General features: G+C 43.2%; 1 protein-coding gene across 7 annotated transcripts in view; it reads left to right on the forward strand.

Annotated features, from left to right (window-relative positions):
* The first annotated feature begins 2030 nt into the window (after positions 1-2030).
* The window catches only part of Rhot1 (ras homolog family member T1), a 74684-nt gene continuing 61069 nt past the window's right edge, over positions 2031-15645 (forward strand). For all 7 annotated transcript variants that reach the window (XM_057774616.1, XM_057774619.1, XM_057774622.1 and 4 more), the window contains exon 1: positions 2031-2276. In XM_057774616.1, the coding sequence (XP_057630599.1) occupies positions 2201-2276 (76 nt within the window). In that variant the 5' untranslated portion in view covers positions 2031-2200. The remainder of the gene's footprint in view (positions 2277-15645) is intronic.

Consider the following 15645-nt stretch of genomic DNA (forward strand, 5'->3'; position numbering starts at 1 on the left):
AGAGGTGTGTCCTTCCCATCCGAGTGGGGTTTTGTTGTTTGTTTGAGACAGGGTCTCACTGAGTAGCCCAAGTTGGCTTCCAACTCACCATCCTGCTTCAACTCTTGAGTGCTGGTGGGATAGTGTATATCACTCCTTCTGCCTTCCCAAACAATTTTTAGAAAGGATTTCCTTCTCTATACATATCTATATCCATACATCTATCTTTACATATCTCTATATATTTATATAAAATCAGACAAATAATGGTGACAAATAATGGTAGGGAAGATAATGTATTTGCCTTCAAGCTCAGGAAGAACCCTTTGTTGACTTTATTTATTTATTTATTTATTTATTATGTATACAATATTCTTTCTGCGTGTATGCCTGAAGTCCAGAAGAGGGCACCAGACCTCATTACAGATGGTTGTGAGCCACCATGTGGTTGCTGGGAATTGAACTCCGGACCTTTGGAAGAGCAGGCAATGCTCTTAACCACTGAGCCATCTCTCCAGCCCCCGTTTGTGGACTTTTATGATCCTGATGCTGCCGAGATCAGTAGAGTCCATCCTGGTCTTGTCATGAATGCTGGACATGGCAAAACAGAATTTTTTCTTTACAGCCACCTAGGAGGAAGGCCATCACTATGAGTGCCATGCCACCTAAGGAGGAATAGGCTCAGGGAAGTCAGTGGCCTTATTCAGGACTGTGTTTCTAGTGGGTGGAGGAATCTGGATTGAAATCCAGGAAACTGCTCAGCATCTCTGAACTGCTGTACACCACAAGACTTACAGAGATCACATACACATTTGAATCTCTTTAAATTAGTTTCACATATGTATAATGTATGTATAATTTTTGGTGTGTGTGTTGTTTTGAGATGAAGTCCCTTGCAGCTCGACTGGCATGAAATTTCTCTGTGTAGATGATATCTTTGATTGCTCAATCCTCCTGCCTCTGCTTTTTCAGGTGCATAACACCATGCCTGTTTAGGTCTCATTCTATAGTCCAGGCTGGTCCCAAACTCATGGCAATCCTTCTGCTTCAGCCTCCCATAAGCTGGAAATATAGGCATGAACTATCATGTTCTACTTTTAAAAATGTAATTAATTGGGCGGTGATATGGTAGCGGGAAAAGTGTTTTCTGTTCAAGCCTGATGATTTGAGTTTTGACCCCTGGAATCCAAAGTGGAAGTTTGAGATAGGTCACTTTTCATAGCCCTGGCTGTCCTGGAACTTAACTATGTAGACCAGATCTCTCATAGAGATCCCCCTGCCTCTGTTCTCCAGTGCTGGAGCTAAAGGCATGTGTAATCACACTGGCTAAGAATCAACTCATGAGGGCTGTCCTCTGAGCTCCCATACCCACTCAAACGCACACATCATACTCAAATACACAAAATAATACATTTTGAAAAACAACAAACAAATAGGGTGATGTGCTCTGGGGAGTATACACACCCTGGGAGCCAGTCACTTGTTCAATAAATCATTCTGAAAACCAGATGGGCAGGCAGGTCGCTTGCCCTCCAGGACCTTATTGTTTAGTGAGAAGGTTCCATGCTCTGAGTCACGACGAAGCTCCCGTTGTGTGACCCTGGACAAGGAGCTTCTTATTCTGTAAAACAGTGGCATCTGCTGCTGGAGAGATGGTGAAGGAGGTTCAGGAGCACTGGCTGCTCTTCCAGAGGTCCGGAGTTCAATTCTAGGCAACTACATGGTGGCTCACAACCACCTGTAGTAGACTCTGATGCCCTCTTCTGGCATAAAGATGTATATACAGAGCACTTGCATACATTGAATAAATAAATAAACATTAACTAGTTAAATTAAAAAACAAACAACAAAAAAAACGGTGGGATCCGACTACGGGATCTGCCACCTACATCTCTGGCAGTGTCCGTCGCAATCCGGGTTTTGCGCTACCGTCTGTCTGCCCGCGAGGGCGATAGTTCCAGCCATGAGAGCGTTCGCGTTGCGAAAGCGCATGTCCCTCGCCGCACGCCGTCGTCCGCGCCACCGCCCGCGTCCGCGGAGCCGGAGGAGGCGGAGCTGGTTTGTCCCGGCTCCAGAGCGGAGCGGCAGCCGAGGAGGCGGTGTGGCGAGTCCGGGCGGCCGGGGATCGGGCGCAGGGGCCTGAGAGGCTGGCAGGAGATTGCGGTAGCGCGGGGAGAGCGGCGCCACGAGCTGGGCGCTCCCGGCGTGAGGCGTGCGCTCCATGCGTGCGGGCCGAGTGCGGCCCCTGCGAGCCTCCAACATGAAGAAAGACGTGCGGATCCTGCTAGTGGGAGAACGTGAGTCCGCGCCCTGCCCGGCCCCGCAGCCCGGGTGCCCCCTTCGAAGCCTGCCAGCCCCTCAGCTCATCCCTTCCCAGGGCTCTGCCCTGTCCCCTCGGTGCTCCTCGCAGGCCTTGGACCCTAACGCCCGACTCTTCCGCTGTCACGGTTCTCGCCTTCGCCTCCCCGAGTCCTTTCCACTTGGGCCTCGGCGTTTCTCGGGCCACCTCCTGTCGGACCCTCTGGTCGCCTGTCAGTCTCTGACTGCCAGGCAGATGTTGGAACAGGCCGACTGAGCACTTGGGACTGCGGGAACAGGCTCGCGGGGACACTAGGGGGAAGGAGGAGTGCAGAATTAGGCGACTTGTGGACAAGGTCAGGTTTCTGGATTTTTTTTTTTTTTTTCACTTGCTGCCTTCCCTGCTACTGTGCATGGGCATTAAGAGAGAGCGCTGAGTTGCTTGAGTAGCTCGGTAGTAGAGCGCTAGGTACATTCATAAAGATCTGGGTTCCGTCTCCAGCACAAGGGAGAAAAAAGACAAAGCAGTTTAAGATAGCGTTTTTTTTTTAATTTAAATTTTTTTCTTTTGCTTTTACCGTTTGCCATTCTTGTGCCTTGCGTTGGACTAACTCCCGGTAGTCGCAATATTTCTACAAAAATTGACTCCCAACTGCAAGTTAATAGGAGCGAGTACTCAGTGAGCGGTACTTAACCAGGGAGGAACCTTTAGTTTAGGCAGTTGTTACCCTAAAAGTCTTAATTTTCGCCCTTGTTAGCTATTCCATAGTTATATGGTATTTTATGAACAAGAGCAGGTATATAAGACAGCAAACTATATCCCCGCGTATCCAAGACTCCCGAGGGATTGTTAGGTTTTAGTTTTTGCGGGTAAAAGAAAGCAAAACAGACAACAAATACAGCGCCTTTGCTGACATGAAGACTATACTATAGCTGGGATTCCTGCTCTCAGTCATGGTAACTAAAATTAAAAAGAAGGCTACAGAGGACTTGTAGTGGTTTAAAAGCTCATTAGTTAATGTTTGCCATTGCTGATTTGCGGCCCGTTATTCTAAGCCACATTACCTTTGGAGTAGCCTCTATAGGTCACTGTGATACACTCCAAAGGAGAAAAGTGCACACACACATTAAAAAAAACAAGTGTTTTTGTTTTGTTTTAACTTGGGGTAGGGTGTGCTCTTGGAACCTAGACAGCGGGAGTCCGAAATCCTAGAGCTTGAGTTACAGGTGCTTTGAGTTGCCCTACTAGGTGCTGAGACCTGAGCTTGGGTCCTATGTTCTTATGCTCTCCAGCCCCAAGTCTGCACATTTTTACTATGGTTATAATGTTCTTTGAGAAGCCTGCTGTGGTGGCTCATGTCTGTAACTCCAGGACTTGGAAGAATTAAGGCAGGAGCATTGTTGTGAGTTCCATGCAAACCTGGTCTACCTAGAGAGTTCTAAGCCACTCTGGGCAGGGTGGGCCTCAGACAGGAGAGGGGGTGCATGACAATGATGATGGACTATTTACTCATGTAGCTGTAGTTTTTGTTTTGTTTTTTGTTTTGTTTTTGACAACTCTGTAGTCAGAATTTGGAAGCAAGCTTAGCTAAGCATAGTGTGCTTTTTGGATTTCAGTTTTGATTTTTAGATTTTATTTATGATATCTTAATCTGTATTTTGCATCAAGTTCTCTGATAGTAAAGGAAGGCATTATTTAAAGTATGATTGATGCTGATACATTTGGGGCAAAATACGGAGACGTGAGCTGCTGAAACCTTAATTGTATTTTGTAAAAATCTGGTACTTTTTTTTTTTTAATGTGTTTTTAAGAAAGAGGTATGTGTTTTGGATTTAGTGTTGAGTATAGGAACCAATTATATAGCATTAGTGTATAAACTGTCCAAATAGAAACACCATACACCTGTAAGATCCAGTGGCACTCTTAGGACATTTGTATTAAACTTTAACAGCGTTATTTAGGAATATGCAGAAGTTTAAAATTTGTTAGAAAAGTACGTCATTTAATAATGAAAGCAAACCAGAGAACTACGTATGAGTTTTCTGATCATAGGAAGAAACTTGATATAAGAGAAAGCTTTCAGTGGTGCCGCACGCCTTTAATCCCAACACGTGGGAAGCAGAGGCAGGTGAATCTCTGTGAGTTCGAGGCCAGCCTGGTTTACAAGAGCTAGCTCCAGGACAGGCTCCAAAGCTATACAGAGAAATCCTGTCTCGAAAAACCAAAGGGAGAGAGAGAGAGAGCGCGCGCGAGCGAGCAAGCTAGCTTTAGTTTTTGAGGGAGATACTTTTCCCCACCTAAAAGAGTGATACCAATCATGCTAATGGCACACATCTGTATTCCATTACTCAGGAGTCTGAAGCAGGAGGATAGCAAATGAAAATTTTAAAATGGTTAGGGTATATAGCTTAGTGGTAGCACATTTGCCTGACATATATGAGGCCCTCGGTTAAGTCTCCAAGTAGGAGAAGGTTACCACCAAAATTTAGGCTAGCTGCTATTAAGAAAACAAACTGTAGCCGGTGTGATGGCACTTTTTTTTTTTTTCTTGAAATAGGGTTTCTCTGTGTAGCCTTGAAGCCTGACCTGAAACTCATTCTGTAGACCAGACTGACCTCAAACTCACAGAGATCCACCTGCCTCTGCCTCCCGAGTGCTGGGATTAAAGGTGTGCATCACCACCGCCCAGCTGTAATCCCAGCCCTTGGGAGGCAGAGGCAGGCCGATATCTGAGTCGGAGCCCTTCTGGTTTACAGAGGGAATCTTAGAACAGCCAGTGCTACACAGAGAAACCCTGTCTCAAAAAACATCAAGCAACCAAACAACAAGCTCTCCTTTTGTCCTCCCCTCTCCTCTCTCCTTCCTTTTTCATTTGAAATAAAGTATTAAATTTGCTAGGCTGCCTGCCTTGAACTTTTGACTCTCCAGTTGTCCTGCCTGAGAGCTGGGATTATTGGTTTATGCCACCTTCTTAGTTTATGCTGTGCTTGCTATTAAACCTAAGACTCGGTGCTTGCTAGGCAAGCACTCAAGTGAGGTTCTCAGCCCATGTATACATGTTTTCAAATTTTAATGTTTGAAGTATAGTTATACTCAATTGATTGTAGGATTTCAGGTTTTTTTTTTGGTTTTTCGAGACAGGATTTCTCTGTGGTTTTGGAGCCTGTCCTGGAACTAGCTCTTGTAGACCAGGCTGGTCTCGAACTCCCAGAGATCCGCCTGCCTCTGCCTCCCGAGTGGATTTCATTTATTTTAATGGCTGGTATTTGGTAGAGAAATCCTTTTAAACCTTATTTTCTTTCTTTTTTTTCCCTTCTTTTTTTTTCTTTCAAAACAGGATTTCTCTGTGTGTAGCTCCGGCTGTCCTCAAACCTGGAGATCTACCTGCCTCTGCCTAGTGAGTGCTGGTATTAAAGGTGTTTGCTGCTACCATCTAGCCTAAACCTTACTTTTAAAATTTATTTCTTACATTTGTTTATTTGTGTGTATGTAAATCTGAGCACAATTTACGGGAGTTTGTTCTCTCCTTCCACCATGTGGGTTCTGGGGATTGAACTTTGGTAGTTAGGCAAGTGCCCTTCTCTGCTGAGCGGTCTCACAGGCCCTCCTTTTGAGATTCCTCTAGTGTTAGGAAAAAGTGGTTAGGATTTAAGCTTTTAATGTATTTAAGCATATCTAGTTTCCAATTGCTTTAAGGTAGTTGGGAGTGGAGGAGGCAAAGAGAAAGAAGCATCCGTTCTTTCTGGTGTTGTGGATTTCAAGTCTGTCTTTTGTGTGGCTCTGTTACTTTATATTCCTGTCAGTGTCTGTTCCTGAACTTCATTCGCTGTTGCTCGGAAATGGTGAATGGTGTCAATATTGTGTTGTCGCAGACATCCTGCTGTACTGTTGAGGTGGAAAGGATATTTTCTTGGCCCATCCATCCATCTATCTATCTTGGTTTTTCAAGACAGGGTTTCTCTGTGTCAGTTTGGAGCCCGTTCTGGAACTCTCTCTGTAAACCAGGCTGGCCTCTAACTCACAGAGACCTGGCTGCCTCTGCCTCCCAAGTGCTGGGATTAAAGGCGTGCACCACTGCTGCCTGGCTTCTTGGCCCATTTATGATCCATCTAGGCATCATGCTAACTAACTGTTTTCTACTTAGTGAAGAGATGAAGGAACTTAGGCTGTCTGTAAAATCTTTAGGCATATTGTTGCAGAGAATGACAAGGTATTTTAAATGTTATCTATGTCATATCTTAATTACTGCTTATCAAATACCATTCAGATCAGATCAAAAGTAAATTACTATTATCACAAAACATATTCCTAAAAGTCTTTAAAAGTGCACTCACAGCTGGGCCTAGCACTTGTGAGGCAGAGGCAGGTGGATCTCTGAGTTTTAGTCCAGCCTAGTCTACAGAGTGAGTTCTAGGACAGCCAGGGTTATACAGAGAAACCCTTCTCAAGAAACACACAGACACACAATATTCACTTGCCTAGCATGATTAAGGCCCTAGGTTATGAATTGTAATGTAAACATCTGATATGCAGGCTATCACCGCTGTGAAAACATTGTTAGGCCCCGAAAGGACCCACAGGTTGAGAACCACTGATCTAGGCGGACACCTTGTAAGGTATATTCTGTATAGTCTGGAGAATGATCTACAATTGCCATACATTGGGTTGTGAATGATTGAGTTAGGTATATAGCAAGCCAAAGTAAAAAGAATAAATAGTAAGTGACAGATAAGTTGATAGGTGATAGACAGTAAAAGGTCCTCACATTGAATACACAAAACATCTAGTAGAGGTTGACATGGGCTGCTGGAGAGATGACTGAATGGTCAAGAGCAATTGCTCTTCCAGTGAACCTGGGTTCCTTTCACAGCACCGACATGGTGGCCCACATCCGTCTGCAATTCCAATTCCAGAGGATCCATTGCTGCCTTCTGACCTTTATGGGCACCAAGTACACACATGGTACACAGAAATACATGCAAACAAGATACCCCTACACATAAAATATAAATAAACAAATAAATCTAAGAATTAAAAAAAAATCTTACTATGAAAGCCCTAGTCAGCTAGAGTTCAAGATGGAGGGAGTCCCAGGCAGAGCAGAGTGTCCCCTGGGTTGTGGCTTCCAAGTGAAATAACAAATATCAGCATCAGCAAAAAAGGTAAATTTGCAATTTTACAATTTTAGAACCTACAAGTGCCTAGAAGAAGTCGACTGGCGAAGGTCCTTTAAGGTCTTTTAAGCTGTAGTTCCTTATTGAGAGTTCTGTCCACGAATGAGCATCCCATGGCTGGCAGGACTTCTGGCTTCTGTTGCTTATGGCAAGCACTTTTATATCATGGGATAAATGATAATAACCTCTGTTGGAAATTGTTCATCTTTTAACTATTCTTTTTTTTTTTTTTTTTTGGTTTTTCGAGACAGGGTTTCTCTATAGCTTTTGAGCCTTCCTGGAACTAGCTCTTGTAGACCAGGCTGGCCTCGAATTTACAGAGATCTGCCTCCCTCTGCCTGCTGAGTGCTGGGATTAAAGGCATAAGCTACCACCGCCCGACCTTTTAACTATTCTTAAGGGCACAATAATTTTACTCTTGGTCTGGGGCTGTTTTGCTATTCCCTCTTCTAACTCCAGACAAAACAAAACAAAACCTTGGTGGGCACTGTAGGACAAACATATTTGGGTTTGAAATGGGGGTGAGAAGCAGCCCTGTTTCCAGAACTAGATTCTCAGTGAGCTCAAATAAGACATAACAGCTTACCAATACAGCATACATTATAGGATGTTTGCACAAGGTCTTTTGTTCTTCATGAAGAATATATTTTGTTTGTAGAAAGATTCTTTCTATGTCATTGACACCTATGAATCAGAATCCACCCTTAAAGGGTTGGTAAAGTGCCTATCACTGAAGCATGAGAACCTGAACTTGGATCCCCAGCACCTAACTAAAAAAGCAGGGCATGGGTAAGAGCTCTGGCTGATCTTCCAGAGGATCTGGGTTTGGGTCCCAGCACCAACAAGGTGGCTGAAACCTTCTGTAACTTCAGCTAGGGGATCTCCCTCCCCCCCTCTTTTCCTCCCTCCCTCCCTCCCTCCCTCCCTCCCTCCCTCCCTCCCTCCCTCCCTCCCTCCCTCCCTCCCTCCCTCCCTCCTTTCTTTCTTTCTTTCTTTCTTTCTTTCTTTCTTCTTTTTCAAGACAGGGTTTCTCTGTGTAGCCCTGGCTATCTTGGAACTCACTCTGTAGACCAGCAGTCTGGCCTCGAGCTCACAGATATTCTGCCTCCCAAGTGCAGGGACTAAAGGCATGTACCATCACCTCTGGCTAGGATAATTTTCTTACTTTTTTAAAAAAATTATTTTTATTTATGTGCATTGGTGTTTTGCCTACATGTATGTCTGTGTGAGGGTGTCAGATCCTCCTGGAACTAGAATTACAGACAGTTTGGAACTGCCATGTGGGTGATGGGAATTGAACCTGGGTCCTTTGGAAGAGCAGCCAGTGCTCTTAACCACTGAGCCATCTCTTCAGCTTCCTAGGATAGTTTTCTTAAAAAGTCAGACCAGCCACGATAGCTTATGGGGCAAAGGTGCATGCTACCAACTCTCACAACTTGAGTTCAGTCCCTAGACCCACATGGTGGAAGGAGAGAACCAACTGATGAAAGCTGTCTCATGACCTTTACACACGCACTGTGGCAGTGTGTGCACTTCCGAGTGCTCACATATGTGTGCCCCTCCCCCTACTCTCTAATGACTTGTTTGCTCTTCAGGTACTACCTGCACGGTGTTGGTCAGACTTGGAGAGAGGTAGATTATAGGTGTGGTCATTTGTTCTCCATGCCATCACCTACCTAAGATCAGTGAACTAACTCTGTAGACCACCAGGTTGGCTTCTAGCTCACAGAGATCACCTGTCTCTGCCTCCTGAGGGCTGGGAACTAAAGGTGTGTACCTACACCATCACATTTGGGTAAGCCACAATACCTTTAATAGTTCCTTGGGAACAACATAATTACCCCTCTCTTCCTTTCTTCCTCCCTCCCTTTGAGAGAAAGTATTACTTTGTAGCCCAGGCTTGTTTGGAAAGCTTATGTAGGTCAGACTGGCATCATATCCATAGCCATCCTTCTGCTTTAGTCTCCCATTATGGGGAAAATCCTTGCTGGGATTATTTTTCTTTTCTTTTTTTTTTTTTTATTTTTTTTTTAAAAATATTTATTTATTATGTATACAATACTCTGTCTGTGTGTATGCCTGCAGGCCAGAAGAGGGCACCAGACCTCATTACAGATGGTTGTGAGCCACCATGTGGTTGCTGGGAATTGAACTCAGGACCTTTGGAAGAGCAGTCAGTGCTCTTAACTGCTGAGCCATCTCTCCAGCCCCTGGGATTATTTTTCTGAATGCTAAAAGTTGCTAGTTAATAAGTATAACTGCATACTTGCCTTCCTCCCCACTTTCTTTTGCCAATTGAAGGGTGTTTGTTAGCAAGGAAATTAGCCAATATGGCTAGAAGGGTGATAATTAGAATGGCAGAATGGTTACTTCTCCTTCATAAATATTAGGAATTTTCTGTCATTTGGAACTAGACATTCAAAAGATCTGACAAAAAGACAGAAATTTCAAACCCGGATAAATCTGTTCTGTATTATATTTTCCCAAGGATGACCTGTTTAGAAGCATGGAGTCTCAGACAGGTGGTGTGCTGTAATGAATTACATCAGAGGCCTCTGTCTTTCAGGATAATTTTGACCTTGCATTTTATAAATCACTGAACTATTTCTCAGGCAAAGTAGAATAGAGAACATTAGATAGTTGGCTAACAAAAGATAATTTTTAGCCTTTGTATTAATATGTTAAATATTTATATCAAATAAGCTTACATTGCAGTTTATATATTGGTTGTAACATTTTATTTGTAATACATTGTCATATATTTTATTATAAATATATTTTATGTAATATACTATAATCTTTATAGCAAATATAAATTTTAACTAGTATAATATATTTAAAGGATTGAGGATTTCTTTTCCTCATGGAAATGTTTCTGGAGCAGTTGAAAGAAAAAAGTTTTATTTATTTTTGAGACAGAGTCTCACTGTGTAACTCTAGTGACCTGAAACTCCCTATGTAGACCACTGGACTCAAAGAGATCCTCCTGCCTCTGCCTCTCAAGTATTGGGATTAAAAGTGTGCCATCATGTTCGGCTCTAGATGGAATTTTTATAATGTAGTGAGTTAAATTGTTTTCTAGATGAGGTAGGATGTGAGCAAATAAATAAAATCACACCCTGAGAAGTGGTTACAAATGACTGTAATTGAGTTAGCCCCTTTAATTGGGCACGATGTCTTGTGTGTCTGTGTCTTCAAGCCCCAGTAAAGTTGTTTGATTGTCTTCTTCAATCCCCAGTGTCTCCTTTGCTGTATTAGAGGCTGTGAATGTCTAGTCACAGATCTGTAGCTAGAGAGGAGCCTGCTGCTGTTCAGGAAGCCAGGACTGCCCTATTTCCTCATAGTGCTGTTCTCTCTATTCTGGAACTCACAGGAGACCAGTGGGTCTGAGGGAAAGAATGCAGCTGTGACTAGGAGGAAGGTAATTCTAATGAGTTGGCCATTTGGTTTGCTTAGTGCGAGGGATGCTGTACTGAAAAGCAAATAGTTCCTGCTCTTAAGAATTTCTAAGGAGGCCGGGCGGTGGTGGCTCACGCCTTTAATCCCAGCACTCGGGAGGCGGAGGCAGGCGGATCTCTGTGAGTTCGAGACCAGCCTGGTCTACAGAGCTAGTTCTAGGACAGGCTCCAAAGCCACAGAGAAACCCTGTCTCGAAAAACACACACACACACACACACACACACAAAAGAATTTCTAAGGAGCTGGAGAGATGGCTCAGAGGTTAAGAGCACTGCCTGCTCTTCCAAAGGTCCTGAGTTCAATTCCCAGCAACCACATGGTGGCTCACAACCATCTGTAATGGGGTCTGGTGCCCTCTTCTGGCCTTCAGGCATACACACAGACAGAATATTGTATACATAATAAATAAATAAATTTTTAAAAAAAGAATTTCTAGAAATAGTAGCTGGTGAGAAATATCCCATTTTTATCAAAGTCTAGGAACTCCCTCAAGAGCTCACTGTTGATATGTTGGAGGGTTGTCTGGATCTTATACAGATGCAGCACTCTTAGGAATGTACACTTTTATTGATTTATTTTCTTAATTATTTTGTTTTTTGAGACAGGGTCTCTCTGCGAAACAGTCCTGGCTGTTCTGGAACTTGCTCTGTAGACCAATCTGGCCTTGAACTCACAGAGATCTGCCTGCCTCTGCCTCCCAAGTGCTGGTACCTCACTCTTCCCTGTTTAAAAAAAAAAAAAGAATGCATATTTCTTAGCTAGGTTTTGGTGGCAAAGGCCAGCCTGGTCTACAGAGTGAGTTTCAGGACAGCCAGGACTGTTTCACAGACAAACTTTGTCTTAAAAACAAAATGTAGCCGGGCGGTGGTGGCATACGCCTTTAATCCCAGCACTCGGGAGGCAGAGGCAGGTGGATCTCTGTGAGTTTGAGGCCAGCCTGGTCTACAAGAGCTAGTTCCAGGACAGGCTCCAAAGCTACAGGGAAAACCCTGTCTCGAAAAAAAAAAAAGTATATAATTTCTTGAGTGTGTACAGTAGCACATTCCAGTAATCCCAGTAAATCCGGTAAACCCAGGAGGCAAGTGGCAGTATTGTTGCAAATTTGAGGCCCTTCTGATCTATATATTGAGTTCCAGGCCAGTCAGAATCCCCAAACCAAGCAAAAGAATGTATGTGTCTTCAGAACATCAACAGATGTTTTTTCTTCCTAGAAGCCAAATTTCTGATTTTTTCCATTTATTTATTTGTTTGTTTGTTCATTTTTTTGTTTTTGTTTGTTTTTAGGTTTTTTTTTCCTTTCGTTTGAGACAGGGTTTCTCTGTAGTCCTGGCTGTCCTGGAACTCGATCTATAGACCAGGCTGGCCTCAAACTCACAGAGATCTACCTTCCCCTGCCTCCTGAATGCTGGGATTAACGGTGTGTGCCACCACCCAGTTTTGGTGGGAATAAAGGCTTTTTTTTTTTTTTTTTTTTTTTTGGATTTTTCGAGACAGGAACTAGCTCTTGTAGACCAGGCTGGCCTCGAACTCACAGAGATCCTCCTGCCTCTGCCTCCCGAGTGCTGGGATTAAAGGCGTGCGCCACCACTGCCCGGCGCGTTTTTCTTTTTAAATGGCCCTTCTTGCCTTCCTCCCCTCCCAGAGTCTTGTACATGTTAAGCCATTTATTTACCACAGACTTATACCATAGCCACAGACAAGTTTTTTGAGGTTTGTTTACAGACTTGGGAAATGGGACTTTTTCTTGCCTCCTTTCCTCTCTGCTCCCCTATACCCCCTCTATTTTTTTTCAAAGATTTATTTATTTATTATGTATACAACATTCTGCCTCCTTGTATGCCCGCATGCCAGAAGAGGGCACCAGATCTCATAACAGATGGTTGTGAGCCACCATGTGGTTGCTGGGAATTGAACTTAGGACCTTTGGAAGAGCTGCCAGTGCTCTTAACCACTGAGCTATCTCTCCAGCCCACTACCCCCTCTATTTTTAAATAGAGGTGTGGAACATAGTGCTTGGTCCCTCTTTTATGACAGTTTGATTTGTCTTATTTAATAAGTTTTTCATATTATCTCCATGTGGTTTGTAAGACTAAGTTTATATGTAGACAATCATGTAAATAATTATCAAATGAACAAGAGATGTATCTCGGAAAGCAGAAGCGTATGTTCTTCCAGTGTTTCTTAGTTTGAAGAAAACAAACAGTTCAAGGAGACACGTGTTTATGTGGTACTAGAGTTCTTGGATACAAGATTTGTTGTTCTCTGGTCTTTTTATTTTGTTTTTTTGTTTGGAGACAGGGTTTATCTGTGTAACAGCTCTGGCTGTCCTGGAGCTCACTTTGTAGACCAGGCTGGCCTTGAATTTACAGAGATTCACTTGCCTCTACCTCTTGAATGCTGGGATTAAAGCCATGTGCCACCAATAACTGATTTTTTTCCTCCCAGTTTTTTGAGGCATATTTTACTTTGATAAACATGAACCTCTCATGCCCTCTGCATTCTAATACCAATTTTTGTTATCAGCTGTGGTGTCCTGAAAAATTCTATAGTGGTGTATTATTTGTGTTTTAATAAATAAAGCTTGCTTGAAAATCAGAGGGCAAAGCACCCACATTAGTCAGCTGTACAAGGCCAGGGAGTGGTGACACACTTCAAGGCCACCCTGGAGGTGATCCCAGCACTCTGGAGATGGGAGGAGTACTTGGAGGACTGCCCAAGAGTTTCATACTAACTTGGGCAATATAGTAGGTCTCCTTTAATATCAATGAGAAAAATTTAACAGAATTTCAATGCAAAATAAGAAACCACATCAGGGATGGTAGTTTATCCTGCTGTGTAAAACAGTGTTCACTTTATGAATGATTAAAGCCAGTTAAGATATAATTTTTTTAAAGGAAGGCACACAGTGGCATTGTGCAAAGTGTTGTGAACACCTAAGACACGTAGAAGTACTACTGAAGTACCTGCTGGGTAGGCCGAGGTGCTGTTCTTTCATAAAGATGCCGTGGTGAAGCCGGGCGGTGGTGGCGCACGCCTTTAATCCCAGCACTCGGGAGGCAGAGGCAGGTGGATCTCTGGGAGTTCGAGGCCAGCCTGGTCTACAAGAGCTAGTTCCAGGACAGGCTCCAAAGCCACAGAGAAACCCTGTCTCGAAAAACCAAAAAAAAAAAAAAAAAAAAAGATGCCGTGGTGAGGACTGGTTCCTCAGGCCTCAGCGAGTCCCCTTGGCGGCGGTGGATGAGAGACAGACAGATATGCCAGAGAGAGTTTGGGTTTATTTAGTGGGTTATGGAAGGGAAAGGGAGAAGAAGAGAGAGAGGCAGAGAGAGATGCTCTCCTCTGGCCTGCAGCTACATGCAGACAGACCACGCATACTCCCCCTCCCAAAAGATAGAATTATTCTCAAACAGCCCTGTGTCTACTTATAACCATTCATTATTTGCTAAGCTTACATGATGTAGTAGTTACGGATACTACTAGAATAAGAGTGAACTAGATAAAGGATAATGCACACATAATAGTGTAAAATGTTATATGTTATGTGGGAAATTTGGATTAAGGATAGACATAGATTCAGCATGCTGTTAAGCACTTCAAAGACTGAGGCAGGTAGAATGTTGTGCGTTTGAAATCAGCCTAGTTTACACTTGGAGGCTCTTTCAATGGGAGGAAAAAAAACAAACCTGTGAGATGACTCAGTAAAGGGTCTGACACCAGCCTTGAAGACCTGAGTCCCATTTCTGGGACCCACATGGTGGATCTCCATTCCCAGGTCTTAGCTCAGTTGTGCTCATATACAGATGTCTATATATACATAAATAAATTTTTAAAAAATAGACACAAATTGTTGTAGGAAATGTATTTTCCATAAATCGGAACTTTTCTCAAATTGTTTGAAAAAGTAAGCAAAGTAAAAAGCCAGGTGGCACACACTTTTAATTCCAGTGCTTGGGAGGCAGAGACAGGTGGATCTCTTTGAGTTCCATCCTGGCCTGGGCTATAGAACAAGTTCTAGGACAACCAGTGTTGGTACATAGAGAAACCCTTTCTAGGAAAACCAATAAGCCTGGTGTGATGGAATACAAATTAGGAAGGCAGAGACAAAAGACCAGCCTGGTCCAGGCCTGCCAGGGCTACGTAGAGAAACTTTGTTTCAAAACACATTTGTAAAACCATACATACACAAAATAAACAAAAAAGGAAAGATAAAAGTAAAAATTGAATAGATGTTGCTCTAATAAGTTGTCAGTGAGCCAGTAACTATTTTAACTGTAGTTCTTGCTTGTGAGTGATTTGTGCTGATTCTATATTACCATTCCCTTTCTGTATTTTTTTTTTTGTTTTTTGAGACAGGGTTTCTCTGCATAGCTTTAGTTGTCTTGGAACTAGCTCTGTAGACCAGGCTGGCCTTGAACTCACAGACATCTGCCAGCCTCTATCTCCTGAGTGCTGGGATAAAGGCGTGCGCTACCACTCCCAGCCCCTTTCTGTATTCTTAGCAGTCTTTAAAAGTAAGGCAAAAGAGAACTCTGGCTTGATCATCAAGAGACAAGCTATTTTCTTAGGTTCACAACTCATCTTTTGGTGAGATCTTACGGAAATCGCTGTCTCTGAGTTGTACATTTCCTGTCTGAAAACTGGAGAGCTGTATAAGCTAATATTGTTAGTTAGGCTCTAGAAGTTTTGTAATGTTCACTCTGATCAAAACAGAAATAATTTGTTCTGAGCCATATG

This window comes from Chionomys nivalis, chromosome 7 (genome assembly GCF_950005125.1).
Source record: "Chionomys nivalis chromosome 7, mChiNiv1.1, whole genome shotgun sequence".
Lineage (NCBI taxonomy): Eukaryota > Metazoa > Chordata > Mammalia > Rodentia > Cricetidae > Chionomys > Chionomys nivalis.